The sequence below is a fragment of the Bos mutus genome, chromosome 23 (genome assembly GCF_027580195.1).
Source record: "Bos mutus isolate GX-2022 chromosome 23, NWIPB_WYAK_1.1, whole genome shotgun sequence".
In the NCBI taxonomy this organism is placed as follows: Eukaryota; Metazoa; Chordata; class Mammalia; order Artiodactyla; family Bovidae; genus Bos; species Bos mutus.
This window is the reverse complement of record NC_091639.1, coordinates 7,577,429-7,593,630: the sequence shown is the minus strand read 5'-3', so window position 1 is coordinate 7,593,630 and position 16,202 is coordinate 7,577,429. Positions and strand designations below refer to the sequence as shown.

At 40.8% G+C, this 16,202-nt stretch overlaps 1 protein-coding gene across 2 annotated transcripts in view; it reads right to left on the bottom strand.

Annotated features, from left to right (window-relative positions):
* TMEM170B (transmembrane protein 170B) overlaps positions 1-16,202 on the bottom strand; it is a 210,425-nt gene that overhangs the window by 179,893 nt on the left and 14,330 nt on the right. For both annotated transcript variants that reach the window (XM_070361298.1, XM_070361297.1), the window contains exon 2: positions 9,955-10,125. In XM_070361298.1, coding sequence (XP_070217399.1) covers positions 9,955-10,125 — 171 coding nt within the window. The remainder of the gene's footprint in view (positions 1-9,954; positions 10,126-16,202) is intronic.

The window sequence follows — 16,202 nt, the reverse complement described above, 5'->3', positions numbered from 1 at the left end:
TATCTGAGGTTACTGATATTTCTTTCAGCAATCTTGATCCCAGCTGGTGCTTCATCCAGCCCAGCGTTTCTCATGATGTACTCTGCATATCAGTTAAATAAACAGGGTGACAATATACAGCCTTGACATACTCCTTTCCCTATTTGGAACCACCTCTGTTGTTCCACGTCCAGTTCTAACTACTGCTTTCTGACCTGCATCCAGATTTCTCAAGAGGCAGGTCAGGTGGTCTGACATTGCCATCTCTTGAAGAATTTTCCACAGTTTGTTGTGATCCACACAGTCAAAGGCTTTGGCGTAGTCAATAAAGCAAAAGTAGATGTTTTTCTGGAACTCTCTTGCTTTTTTGATGATCCAGCAGATATTTGCAATTTGATCTCTGGTTCCTCTGCCTTTTCTAAAACCAGCTTGAACATCTGGAAGTTCATGGTTCACATACTATTGAAGTCTGGCTTGGAGAATTTTGAGCATTTCTTTGCTAGCAAGTAAGATGAATGTTGTATGGAACAACTGATAGCCATTTGGAAGAAATAAATCTAGGTCCCTATTTCACACCACTCCCCAAAGTAAATTTCAGATGGATTAAAAAACTAGTTGTTAAAAACAAATAAATAAAATGAATTTCCCTTGGAAGGTTGTACTGTTCAAGGAAAAGCTTAACACAACCGTAAATAATCCACTTTTCTTTATACTTTCAAGAAACAGAGGGTAAGATCTTCAAGCCTATGATGTTAAGGGTAGAAAACCCAGTGTAAAACTCCAGTTTCCAAAATCAAGGGAGACACTGTAGTGTTATACAGAAAATAAAATGAAGAACCATCTTCCTCCCTGTGGATGATCAGGAACCAGTGTGTGAGTCACAGCTTCCCCCTGAAGGCAGCACTGCACAGCAGTTCCACCGCACTGCATCACTGTGCGACCCGAAGCACTAGCCAGAGAGGACCGCTCCCGTGGGACTCTTCAGCAAAAAGATCGAAAAGAAGACAATTTTGTGTGCCTATTAAATGGTTTTGGAAGCTGCTATTAAATACTGAGCAGACAGGAAGCAGTATTTACAAAATATATGTAGATTATAAAATTAAAGCCAACAGCTGCCCAAGTACCATCATCCAACTGTACACAGGAACGTTACTGTTTTACGTGAGGCTCCCACGGACTCCTCTGTCACACCCCAATTCCTCCCAAGTTTGGTTTTCATCATTCCTTTGCTTTTCTTCAGCATTACCACCTGCCTATATCCTCAGATATTACTTAATTTTTTAAATAAGCAAATTTTATATAAATTGATACTCTAAGTATTTTGGAATTTTTGGCTGTTTGTGGCTCAGATGGTAAAGAATCCACCTGCAATGTGGGAGACCTAGGTTCAGTCCCTGGGTTGGGAAGATCCCCTGGAGGAGGACATGGCAACTCACTCCAGTATTCTTGCCTGGAGAATCCCATGGACAGAGCCTGTAGCCTGGTGGGCTACAGTCCATAGGGTTGCAAAGAGTTGGACACGAATGAGCAACTAAGCACAGCACATATGTCAGGAAATTATCCAGGCTGTTGTATAATATGGAGCTGTAATTCATACATTTCCACTGTTGTGCAGAATTCTAAGTATGGATATACCACAACCTATTTTTCCATTTTAATGTGGATGACACTGTTTCTAATCCTTAATAATGACAAACCCTGCTTCTGTGAACATCCTTGTAACATGACCCCCAGCACACATACTAAATAGAGTTTCCCTACAACATGTGGGTATGCCTATTATGGCATTTTCAACTTTACTAGGTAATGCCAACTTGTTCCAAAGTATTTGAACCAATTTATATTCCATTTACTCCATATCCTCAGGAGCAGCTGATATCTTTAAACACACTTTTTTTTTGGTCAATCTGGGTAAGAGATGTTATCTCTGCAATTAATTTGTGTTCCCCTGATATTTAATGTCACAGAGCTTTTCCTCATATATCATTCAAATTTGACCATTAGGGTTTCTACTTTTACGAAATGCTTGGCATATCTTTTATGCATTTTTCTACTGGACTGTCACTTTCTTATTTGATTCATAGGGTTTTTAAAAACATAGTTTGGATATTAATCTATTGACATTTATATAAGCTAACAAATGTGTTACCCCAACTTGTGCTTTAGTTTTCACTCTTGTTAAGGTATATTTTGCTGAACAATAGCCAGCTGAAAAAGTACAAATATTGTGATCCTTATTTTCTTGGTGAAATATATGCAAGAATGAAGAGGGTAGAAGTATAATAGGGTGCATGAAATAAGTGAAACATGTTTGGAATGGCCACTGTGAACAATGGCAGAAGGTATCAGCTGCTGCTGCTGCTGCTAAGTCGCTTCAGTCGTGTCTGACTCTGTGCGACCCCATAGACGGCAGCCTACCAGGCTCCCCCATCCCTGGGATTCTCCAGGCAAGAACACTGGAGTGGGTTGCCATTTCCTTCTCCAATGCGTGAAAGTGAAAAGTGAAAGTGAAGTCGCTCAGTCGTGTCCGACTCTTAGTGACCCCACGGACTGCAGCCTACCAGGCTCCTCCGCCCATGGGATTTTCCAGGCAAGAGTACTGGAGTAGGGTGCCATTGCGTTCTCTGGAAGGTATCAGCTAGAAATAAGTAAAGATTCCCCAAAGCATTAAGGAGCTAGAGAAGACTGGTATAGCAAAGATGAAGTGGAGAAAACAATTCTGCTGAATTTTTTAAATGGTTTTAAAAAATCAAAAGAAGAGTATTATTTCATTATACATGAAAATTATATGAAATTCAAATTTCAATGTCCATAAACAAAGTTTCATTGGCATACACCCACAGTCATTTATGATACTGAACTATCTTTGCATTTCCAGGATAACATTTTTTTTCAAACTTTAAACTTCTTGTTTCGAATTGGAGCAGAGGGATTAGCAATGCTGTGGTCGTTTCAGGTGAACAGTGAAGGTCCTGAGCAGTACATATACAAGCATCCATTCTTCCCCAAACTCCCCTCCCACCCAGGCTGGCACCTAACACTGAGTAGAGACCCACGTGCTGTACAGTAGGTCCTGGTTGGTAGGATAATATTCTTGAAGCAAATGAACCTATACTTTTCCATTTTTCTGTAGTCTTCATCTTGTTTAGCAAAAAGATTACAATGATTCAGCAAACATGCTGTGCACAGCTTTTAACCTTTCCATTTTCTGCAATAATCTGGATAAATAGGAACTGTTCCCAGAAAATCTGGTAGAACTCATCTGTAAACCTCATTTGAGACTGGACTTCTTTCAGGGAGGAGGGATCTTCAATATTTCAACTGTTTAATAATATTTATTGTATTACTCATATTTTCTATTTCTTCTTATGCCAATTTTAACAATTTATATTTAGGAATATATAGCTGTGTATAAAACTGCTATTTTTATAATTCTTTATTCTACCTTTATTGTCAAGCCTGTAGTTATTTCTTCTATTTTATCCCACATTTTATTTCTCTGTCTTAACTATTTTAGAGCTAAGGCAACAATATATTCGGCTTATTATCTCTCTAGAAAATTATTTTTTTGCTTTGTTATTAATCTTTCATAAACTTTACTTAAAAAACAGCAATTCTTTATACTAATAAAACTAAACAACATAATTTAAAAAGATACCATGTACAACAACATTAATGTAATAAGGGTTTAGGAATTAACTTAATCAAAATGTATAACTCTCCTATTGGGAGAAGAAAAAACTTTGAAACTCTAACAAAAGAACCAGAAAATGATCTGAACAAATGGGGATATATTACATGTTCTTGGGTGGAATAATTTAATATGTCAATTCTTCCCAAATTAACCTCTACCTTGTATTAAATCCCCACAAAAATCACAGTTATACTTTTTGAGGAATTCAGTAGACATATTCTAAAATTTATATGAAAGAATAAAGGTCCATAAATAGTTATGTGAACTTTGATAAAGAAAAAAATGAGGGACCAGCTCTACCAGATATTAAGAAACAGTACAAAACAGGAGAGATAAAAAATGAGACCTTGCTGAAACAACAGCTAAAAGGACTAAAAAAATCAGAACAGAGTTCAGAGACAGATCCATGTACCTTGAGAACATAGTATACAACAAAAGATGGATCAATGGACGGATTTTTTTTTAGGATGTAGTAAAAATTGACTTACTCTGTGGAAGGAAAAAAAAAAACAACCTGAAATCCTACCTAATTCCAAAAATGAAGACAGACTCTAAACCAGAAGGCGATTATGACCTGAATGTTCAACATCTGCCTTTGCAAATAAAGTTTTATTGGAAGAAACCACGCCCATTCATTTACTGGTAACTATGACAATTGCACCCATCTCACACGCTAGCAAAGTAATGCTCAAAATTCTCCAAGCCAGGCTTCAGCAATACATGAACCGTGAACTTCCAGATGTTCAAGCTGGTTTTAGAAAAGGCAGAGGAACCAGAGATCAAATTGCCAACATCCACTGGATCATCGAAAAAGCAAGACAGCTCCAGAAAAACATCTATTTCTGCTTTATTGACTATGCCAAAGCCTTTGACTGTGTGGATCACAATAAACTGTGGAAAATTCTGAAAGAGATGGGAATACCAGACCACCTGACCTGTCTCTTGAGGAACCTATAGGCAGATCAGGAAGCAACAGTTATAACTGGACATGGAACAACAGACTGGTTCCAAATAGGAAAAGGAGTACATCAAGGCTGTATACTGTCACCCTGCTTATTTAACTTATGCAGCGTACATCATGAGAAACACTGGGCTGGAAGAAGCACAAGCTGGAATCAAGATTGCCGGGAGAAATATCAATAACCTCAGATATGCAGATGACACCAACCTTATGGCAGAAAGTGAAGAGGAACTAAAAAGCCTCTTGATGAAAGTAAAAGAGGAGAGTGAAAAAGTTGGCTTAAAGCTCAACATTCAGAAATCTAAGATCATGGCATATGGTCCTAGCACTTTATGGGAAATAGATGGGGAAACAGTGGAAACAGTCAGACTTTATTTTTTGGGCTCCAAAATCACTGCAGATGGTGACTGCAGCCATGAAATTAAAAGACACTTACTCCTTGGAAGGGAAGTTATGACCAACCTAGACAGCATATTCAAAAGCAGAGACATTAGTCTGCCAACAAAGGTCCATCTAGTCAAGGCTATGGTTTTTCCAGTGGTCATGTATGGATGTGAGAGTTGGACTGTGAAGAAAGCTGAGCGCCAAAGAATTGCTGCTTTTGAACTGTGGTGTTGGAGAAGACTCTTGAGAGTCCCTTGGACTGCAAGGAGTTCCAACCAGTCCATTCTAAAGGAGATCAGCCCTGGGTGTTCTTTGGATGCTGAAGCTGAAACTCCAGTACTTTGGCCACCTCATGCAAAGAGGTGACTCACTGGAAAAGACTCTTATGCTGGGAGGGATTAGGGGCAGGAGGAAAAGGGGACAACAGACGATGAGATAGCTAGATGGCATCACCGACTTGATGGACGTGAGTTTGAGTGAAGTCCGTAAGAGTCGGACACGACTGAGCGACTGAACTGAACTGAACTGATGGCTGTTTTTAAGTCCTAATGGCAGAGCTGGAGAGTTGTGACAGAGACCATCTAGCCTGCAACATTTAAAACAGTTATTATCTGGCCTTTCAAGAAAAGTTTTGCTCAGTCCTGCTCTCGATAAAGACTTTACTACCAAGGTAAAACTATAAAATTAACAAAACACAATATATCAGAGTGTCTTTTGACCTTAGTGTGGGGGAGAACATAAATAAAATTATGAATTATAAACCACAGGCAAAAAACTCTTTAAGCTGGTTACACAGAATAAGAATTTCTACTCAATGAACAGTATCATGGATGAAGGCACTGCTAAAAGACAAAGAAGTTATTTGAGAAGTACAAAACCAACAAGACACCAATGTATCTAAGAAACATCTATCATTTAATAAGAACAAGGACCCCAAAAGAAAAGCACAGAATGAAAAGTAGCAATTTGCAGGGGAAAAAAACTAAATATATAATAAGAATAGAAAGAGATATTCAAATACATTAGTAATCAGAGAAATGCAAATCAAACCAACAAAGAGATGTCACTAATTTAGCCCTCAGACTTGCTAAAATTAGACAGCAACACAATGCCAAGCAATGGCATTATATAGAAACCCATTTCCTCCCAATTCTGGTATTAACTATCAGTACTAACTAAAATGAAAATTCACCCTATCCTGGAAATAAACATCTAAGAGGTAGTAAAATATAATAGTTATGTATCTACATTCAGTCAGTCATCATTTTGCTGAATGGAATATATAGCTGTGACTATGCTAGCGCTCACAAAATGCATTTAAGAAAATAAATGCAGGTAAATATTCACATTGGACAGTCTTCTTAATTCAAGTGTTTGCAGGTCAGAAAATTAGCCAGAAGAAATTTGTATGTTTTATTGTCAACCTGGATACAAGTTTTTACTCGAAATTGTGTCACACGTATTTGTGATAGTCACTCAGTCATGTCCAACTCTTTGTGACCCCATGGAGTGTAGCCCATGGGCTCTTCTATCCATGGAATTCTCCAGGCAAATACTGGAGTGGGCTGCCATTCCCTTCTCCAGGGGCTCTTCCCAAACCAGGGATCAAACCCCAGTCTCCTGCATTGCAGGCAAATTCTTTACAGTTTGAACCACCAAGGGAGCCCAGACATATTTGTAAGGAATTTTAAATATAACAGTTTCTAAAATTATTAGTTTGTTTTATTCTTGACTGAGTTGAAAGTAATACATACACCCATCATTAGAGATAAACAGAAGTAGAATAATGTTCTCTTTAAACTTTATGTATACCAATAAACACACGTGTAATACACACACTATTTTCAGCTTCTGAACAAGCTGTTCCTTCGTCCTTCCGCCTCTGCTCACGGTTCCACAGTTACAGCAGTGGCCACATCAAAAACATGAGCTGTCCCTTTCCAGGCCTCTTTGTACGTCTCCACAGTGAGCAACGACCAATCTGGACTCTCCGCTTTGTCACAGTCCTTATAGCAACTCTTCCATCTCACTGCCACGGCCTACTTCAGATCCAGCCTCAAATTCAGACCAAAAGTTAAAGCCTCGGCTCGTTTTCTCCCTCTCCGCCCGCCCCCTCTTCCCTCCTCCACTTTCTTCTTCCTGTCCTCTGCGCCTCCTCCTCACTATGTCCATCTATCCAACCAGTATTTCCTGAGTATCTGTTACATTCCGGGTGCTGTTTTATTGCTGGAGATTCATCTCTCAGAGTTTCCTTTTGGTTCTTCCTTCACATATATTTATTCTACATTCAGCCACAAAACAAATTTCCTAGTGAACTGCTCTGCCCCTTTCCAATTCCTTTCTAAAATATCTACTTGCTTTCCATGGCCTGCAGAATAAAGTCCAAATTCTGGCTGACCTTCCAGGATCTTTGAGGATCTGGCTTGTCCCAGCTGAATTTCCCATTACTCCACTCTGTACACTTGGTGCTTCAGCTAAACCTGATTACTTGTTTTAAACCCTATGGCAAAGGGAATGAAGTAGTATATGAGAAAGTTACAGGTGAATACAGCAACAACAACAACAAAAAAACCTAACACAAGATGACACATAAGAATAGTAAATGAAGAAAGGAAGAGAAAATAGACTGCTCACAGCTTACCACAGCTGTGCCCAGGGCAGACCCAGAGCCCCGGGGACAGGGCTATGTTCTCAGGCAAGGCACGCTGATCACTCCGGGGAAACGTGACTGTGCCACAAGAGGAGGGAGGCCATAGAGCTATGGTAGGAACAGATTTCCTCTCATCTCTGAGCTAAGGAGGGTCTTGCACACATCCAGTGGTGGCAGGCAGCTGCCCTGGCCTCACGGAAGCAGGCCAGGTGACCAGCAACAGAAGTGCTACTGTTTGCAGGCGGTGATGAGACCACGGCAGCAGACAGCAGCACCAGTGTTGAGCAGAACCACTCGAAGGAAGCAGCTGAGGCCCTCCAGGCTCAACAGGACACATCAAAGTCCCGGTTTAACTAGCACAGCAGAACCTAAGGCTGGAGCTGGGGCCTCAATGCTGTGGTAAGAGGTGAAGGTCAGAGGGCATGAACCTAGGGCCTGCAGGACACACACATGAGGCAGGGAAGTAGAAAACCTCCAGACAACTGGAGGACAGTGTAAAGTGGCTAATAGTTTCTAGTAGGCCAGGGGAGACTTATGTCATAACAACTTGTGTTTAAGAAGGAAGTGCACGATTATAGTCAGTTAATCTATGACAAAGGAGGCAAGAATATAAAATGGAGAAGAGACAGTCTCTTCAATAAGTGGTTCTGGGAAAATTGAGAAGCTACATATAAAAGAATGAAATTAGAACCTTCTCTAAAATCACAAACAAAAATAAACTAAAAATGGACTGAAGACCTAAATGTAACACTGGATACTATAAAATGCCTAGAGGAAAACATAGGCAGGACATTCTTTGAAATAAATTGCAGCAATCTTTTTTTCGATCCATCTCCCAGAGAAATGGAAGCAAAAGCAAAAATAAACAAATGGCACCTAATTAAACTTAAAAGCTTTTTGCATAGCAAAGGAAACACAAACAAAATGAAAAATACAACCTATGGACCAGGAAAAAATATTTGCTAACGATGGGACCAATATTTGCTAACAATTTCCAAAATATACAAGCTGCTCATAAAGCTCAATATTAAAAAAAAAAAAAAAAACCCAACAACCCTATCAATAAATGGGCAAAAGACCTAAATGGATATTTTTCCAAAGACGACATACAGATGGCCAACAGGCACATGAAAACATGCTCAACATCACTAATTATTAGAGAAATGCAAATCAAAACTACAATAAGATATCACTTCACACCAGTCAGAATGGTCATTATTACAAAGTCTATAAATAATAAATGCTCGAGAGAGTATGGAGAAAAGGGAACCCTCCTACACTGTTGGGAATATAAACTGGGACAGCCACTATGGAGAACAGCATAGGTTCTTTAAAAAACTAAAAATACAGCTAGTGTGTGTGTGTGTGTGTGTTAATTGCTCAGCTGTGTCTGACTCTACAACCCCATGGACTGTGGCCTGCCAGGTTCCTCTGTCCATGGAATTCTCCAGAATTCTGGATTCTGGGGAATAATGGAATACTGGAGGGGATTCCCTTCCCCAGGGGATCTTCCTGACCCAGGAATCGAACCCAGGTCTCCCACATTGCAGACAGATTCTTAACCATCTGAGCCACAGGGAGGCCCCACATGAATCAGCAATTCTATTCCTGGTTATATAACTGGAGAAAACTCTAATTAAAAAAAGATGCATGTACCCCAATGTTCATCGCAGCACTGTTTAAAATAGCCAAGACATGGAAGCAATGTAAATGTTCACTGATAGACGAATGGATAAAGATATGGTAGACACACCCAGTGGAGTATTATTCAGCAATTAAAACAGGATGAAATAATGCCTCTGCAGCAGCACGGATGGACCTAGGGGTCAGCGCACTGAGTGAAGTCAGAAGACAGATGCCACATACCGTCACTTGGGTGTGGGATCTAAGGTATGGTGCAAATCAACTTTATTTACAAAACAGAAACATACTCACAGACACAGAAAGCAAAGTGGTATTTACCAAATCGGAGAGCAGAGGGAAGGATAAACCTGGAATTAACAGATACAGACTACTATAGAAAAAACAGGTAACAAGGACCTACTGTGTAGCACTAGGAACTATATTTAATATCTTGTAACAACCTATAAAAAAAAATCCCACGGACAAAGGAGCCTGGCAGGCTATAGCCCATAGGGTCACCAAGAGTTGGACATGACTGAGTGACTAAGCACGCACACGCCCACACACACGCGCGCACACACGCACACACAGAATAACCTATAATGAAAAAGCCCCAAACTTACGTGCATATAAAATGACATTCTTAAAAGAGCATCTACTTACTAGTGATCATCGCTCCAGTCACAGAAGCCAGAAATCCGATGCTGACGGCGATGACGGAGATGACTCTCCCTTGCCGATGTCTCTGCAGCATCACGAACATCAGCACTCCGGCAGCACCATGGACGAACAGAGAGGAGAAGAGGGCCCAGAGGAAGATCCAGTACCACATCTCTGAAAGGGAAAGCAAGGCGTTGAAAACTGTGCTGGAAAACCTCTTGGAAAAATCCAGCGTAACAAAGCGTGAGCACCCATGGTCTGGATAATCATGGTCTGGTTAGAGATCATAGATACAAACATGCCCAGTACAATACTTGATACATAGTAGTACGAAATTTTAACAATTATCATCATTACTACTGCTTGATGGGGAAATCAACCTCCATGACTTCACCAGGTCAAAGCCACACTCCAATTTCCTCTAAATGTCCCCATGACACAGCTATGCTCTATTATTTTCTCTGATACACCCTCTTGTTTGCAAATCTCCTGGAATAAATTATATGTTAATTAATTGCTGTCTGATATATAACTGTCTACACTAAGTGTCCAAACCTTAAAAAACAAAAAAAAACTACCCCTTAATTCAAATAATTCCAGAAGTGAGTCAATGATTTTTGTCTTTTACAATTTTAAGAAGTTCAGGTCCTTTCCCTCTTGGCTCTCGACTTTGTATACTGAAGAACTGTCCAAATCTTTTAAGTTCTTTGTCTCAGGTCATATACTAGCCCTTACCCAGAACTCATCAATGTGGTCTCAACTGCTTTCACTGAATTCGGCTACAGCCAGCCAACGGGCATGCCCTCCACTCTCTCTCTAGCACCCACTCCCTTTCTTTCTGGCCACCTGCCCCTCCATCAGTGCCCACGGTTCCTGCAGAGACTGCCTGTCCTCCACCAACTCCATCCCCCTGACTGTGCCTGCGTGGAGGAACATCTGGACAGGCCACTGATCCAAACTGGGTCCATCAGTCCCTTCCCCTGGGAACTCTGAACTGGGACCAAAACCGAGCACCTCAGTCTTTATCCTTCAGGCTGAACCTGAAGGGCTCAGGCTTTGTGAACAGTCATCTCATCATAACTTGATCAAACCCATGATAACAGGGTAAAAGAAAAACAGAAGCATCAAAGGCAAGGGACAACCAAATCCCTTATTCCAGTGCTACATTCAGCCCTGCCATGTTAATACCCTTAGATTCAACGTGATAAAATCTCCTTGTAATGCAATCCTTTTAAATTGGCCCATGTAAGGTTTCTGTTATTTATAGCTGAAAGAACTGACTCCAAAATATTTAGATGTCACCTTCAGGATCAGCCTTGGTATGCAAACATTCTGTAGTGCAAAATGTCTCATCTGCTATTTGAGCTATCTGTTCACTCTCTATCAAGTGAAAAAGAAGGGCAATAAAACAGTCATGAATAAAGAGAACAAAAACGGATTAACTGAAACTTATTTACTCAAACATCAGTGGAGTACAGATATACACTGCTGGTGGGAATGTAAAACAGGGCATCAGCTATGGAAAACAGTGTGGTAGCTCCTCCAAAACTAAAATCAAAATGACCACTTGATCCAGCAATTCCATTTCTGGGTATATATCCAGAAGAATCAAAGCAAGATCATGAAGAGACAGCTGCACAACTATGACTCCAGTAACAGTATTCGCCATTGCCACGAGGGGAAGCGACTCAAGTGCTCATCCATGGGTGAGTAATAAACAATAAGGTTTATATGGCAATGGAATATTCATTGGGAGAACATTCTGCCACATGCTACAGCATGCATGAATCTCCTGGACATTACGCTAAGTAAAATAAACCAGGCCCAAGAGGACAAATACTGGTAAATTCCACTTCTATGAGGTATCTAAAGTAGTCAAGTGAACAGAAACAGAAAACAGGGTGGTGGCTGCCAGGGACTTGGGGCAGAGGAAACGTGGGACTTCTTGTCTTAAAATGGGTACAAACACCGAGGATCTTTGCAGCGGTGGAGTTGTTCTGTATTTTGATTGTGGTGATACACACATATACAAATGGTAAAACTGAAAAGAAATAAATATAAACACACCCATGAGTACAGGTGTACAAGTAACACCTGTGAAATCTGAAAAAGGCTGGTGGACTGTGTCAAGGTCAACATCCTTGTTTTGGTATTACACACTGGTTTTTCCAAGATGTTCCCACTGGGGAACTGGGGTACAGCTCAGTTGGTAAGGAATCATCTGCAGTGCAGGAGATCCCAGTTCAATTTCTGGGTCAGAAAGATCTGCTGGAGAAAGGATAGGCTATGCACCCCAGTATTCTTGGGCTTCCCCTGTGGCTCAGCTGGTAAAGAATCCGCCTGCAATTCAGGAGACCCCAGTTCAATTTCTGGGTTGGGAAAATCCACTGGAGAAGGGACAAACTACCCACTCCAGTATTCTTGGGCTTCCCCTGGGGCTCAACTGGTAAAGAATCTGCCTGCAATACGGGAGACCTGGGCTTGATCCCTGGGTTGGGAAGATCCCCTGGAGAAGGGAATGGCTACCCATTCCAGTATTCTGGCTTGGAGAATTCCATGGACTGTATAGCAGCTTTCACTTTCACTTTTCAGCTGGGGTAAAGGCCACTTGGGTTCTCTCTGTACTATTTCTCACAGCTGCATGGGAATCTACAATTACCTCCAAATTAAAGGCGGAATTTTTAAAAGGGAGGATATATAGCAAACAGATTTTATTTAAAAAAAAAATCAGTTTCACCCTGCCAAATTTGTAAGAACTGACACTTAAAATGGACTGATAATTTCAAGGAAGAGAAATCTGATAAATCTCTGTGTTAAAGAATGCTTCTCTATGGCAGAAGAGCGAGACGCTCGTGATTAAGGAAAACAGACAAAGCTTGCCTTTCAGAGGCTTCTCTCTCTTAGCTTTCAGGGAAACAATGCTTTCATGCTGTCTTTCCCAAACAAATAGCTTCAAATGCATTAAAGACAAAAGCGCTTAACTTGCCCAGATGATATTTGTATTTTAAAAGATCTAACTTTTCAGAGTGAATCTAACCAAGAATATAAGAGAACAAAAATTCTCTAAGGGAGCTTTGAGATGAGGAAAGGCTCTGTGGCAGGTGCCCGCTCTTAATAAGAGGAGTCAGGCATCAGTCATTTGCGCCCCAAGCCTGCTTCTTACCAGAGTGAGCCCCCAGAGCACTTTTCCTTGTTGTCCTTGTCATGCAGGTGGGGTGAAAATTTCGTGACCATGTGTAACACTATGAACAGGAATTATTGGACATTATTAAGTAATGTTGTCTGCCTACTGACTATACAGCTATTGACCTCAACAATAAATTTGCCTAGTAATTAGGAAAAGTAAGTTTTTAAGTCTAATGTCTTATAAAATCCCTAGATATCAAAGAATGATATAACCAAAAGGCAGAATCTCAAACAGTCCTGTAAGGATCAGTCCAGGATTATCCCTCAAGCAGACTGAGCACAAACTACCCAAACGCAAATTTATTTTTATGTTTCTTTTTTTTTTAATCACACTATTTATCACAGAAAAAAAAACCTGAATGCTGCTCAGAATATCTAGAATTAATTTAGGTTGCATGTTGTTACTACTATTTTTTTTTATAATTTTATTTTTAAACTTCACATAATTGTATTAGTTTTGCCAAATATCAAAATGAATCCACCACAGGTATACATGTGTTCCCCATCCTGAACCCTCCTCCCTCCTCCCTCCCCATACCATCCCTCTGGGTCGTCCCAGTGCACTAGCCCCAAGCATCCAGTATCGTGCATCGAACCTGGACTAGCATCTCGTTTCATACATGATATTTTACATGTTTCAATGCCATTCTCCCAAATCTTCCCATCCTCTCCCTCTCCCTCAGAGTCCATAAGACTGTTCTATACATCAGTGTCTCTTTTGCTGTCTTGTACACAGGGTTATTGTTACCATCTTTCTAAATTCCATATATATGCGTTAGTATACTGTATTGGTGTTTTTCCTTCTGGCTTACTTCACTCTGTATAATAGGCTCCAGTTTCATCCACCTCATTAGAACTGATTCAAATGTATTCTTTTTAATGGCAGAGTAATACTCCATTGTGTATATGTACCACAGCTTTCTTATCCATTCATCTGCTGATGGGCATCTAGGTTGCTTCCATGTCCTGGCTATTATAAACAGTGCTGCGATGAACACTGGGGTACACGTGTCTCTTTCCCTTCTGGTTTCCTCAGTGTGTATGCCCAGCAGTGGGATTGCTGGATCATAAGGCAGTTCTATTTCCAGTTTTTTAAGGAATCTCCACACTGTTCTCCATAGTGGCTGTACTAGTTTGCATTCCCACCAACAGGGTAAGAGGGTTCCCTTTTCTCCACACCCTCTCCAGCATTTATTATTTGTAGACTTTTGGATCGCAGCCATTCTGACTGGTGTGAAATGGTACCTCATAGTGGTTTTGATTTGCACTTCTCTGATAATGAGTGATGTTGTTACTACTATTTTAAATTACCTGATAGATCAATACCAACCACCCCATCAGTGAACAGGGAGGGCCTCTGAAGACCTGGATAAACAAGTCTAAGGCGACTCACTTCTGCAAACGCAGGACACCTGGAGAACTACCTGCAGGCCCCTAAGAGCAGAGCACAGACAGACGCCCCAGAGCCCCAGAGCAGAAAGAGGTGCTGAGACCAGGAGAGGAGGGGGACCACCTGTTCTCAACTGCTGTGCACGGCACGGCTCACACGAACAACCCAGAGGCCCAGGCTGCTCTCCCCACTCATACCCCGCCTAACCTGCGCTTCCAGCAACTGACAACAAGGAAAGGAGGGAGCCAGAGGGAGGCTTCTCTGGTGCTAAACAAAATACAAAACAAAAAGTCAAAAAACACACTCTACAAAACAGAAGTATGCCACCCCTTCAATCCCTGCCTCGATAAAGGGAATGATAGCAGAGTCGTGTAGCTCTGTCATCTAGAGAGAGTTTAGCTGCTCTGGGGGTAATTCTTGTGAGCAGCCTGGGTTGAGAAGCACTGGCCTCACAGAGCATCTTCTCCTTTGATGAATTCTAGAATGAAAAACTGTTTTTAAAAGACAGTGTATCTGCAGTAAAACAGTGTGCGTGTGTGTTTACCTTCAGTGGGATCAGAGGCAGGGGAGCTGTGATCTGCTCCAGCGTGTATGTGTGTGTTCGTTCTTGTCATGTGTGTGTGTTCACTCTTGTTGCGTGTGTGTTCATTCTTGCCGTGTGTGTGTGTGTGTGTGTGTGTGTGTTTACCTTCAGTGGGATCAGAAGCAGGGGAGCTGTGATCTGTTTCAGCCTTCAAGCAATACTAGAAATAGCCTCACTCCCAGTCTGTATCTCCCATCAGCCCTGGTTGCCAAGTCACTAGAAATTATCTTCTGTGCTTTTGTTTTTAATCCTTGGACAAAATTATTTCTGGGAAATGAATTTCTCTAGAGTATATTTAACCAAGTAAAAACAATTCAAAGAATGGTACATATTGTATGACCCTGTATTTGTTAAAAATAATAGGTACAGAGAAATACAGAAAATAATGGCTATCTTCTAAGAATAAGAGAGGATATGCATGATGTTATTTTACTCTTCACTGGTTATGTTTTAGCAACCAGCCTGAAGTTCTGTTTGTTTTACTGCAGATATACTGTCTTTTAAAAACAGTTTTTCATTCTAGAATTCATCAGAGATGCTCTGTGAGGCCAGTGCTTCTCTATCCAGGCTGCTCACAAGAATTACCCACAGATAGCTAAAACTATCTATAGACGGGGACCTGAACAACTCTGTTTTCATTGCCTTTATCAATCATGACATGTAATAAAGACAGAAATCACTGCTCTAGGCTAAGGTTACACATGAGGTACCTATAAAAAAAATCCCAAAGCCATAAAAACAACAAAACGTATCTTACTAGACAAACACTAAATATAATCTTTAATCCTCTACAGTGGATCTAACCCTTCTAACAAAAATCATACTGAACACTTACATGTACTCAACATACTCTAAGCCTCGAGGTGACTATAATACACCAGTAAGACTAAACTTGGGGGCTGCTCATAGTTTCTCTCTTCTTAACAGAAATGGTCCTCACTGTACGTTTAACTGATCTGTGTCCAAAGTGAGTTATCTCAAGCTTCCATCAAATCTAAGGGGTGGCAACTGTCCCCCTTAGTTTCTGACATGAGACCTCTCTGTCGTGGGGGTGTGTCCCACACTGGCGGCTCATTAAATTTCAGGGAGATG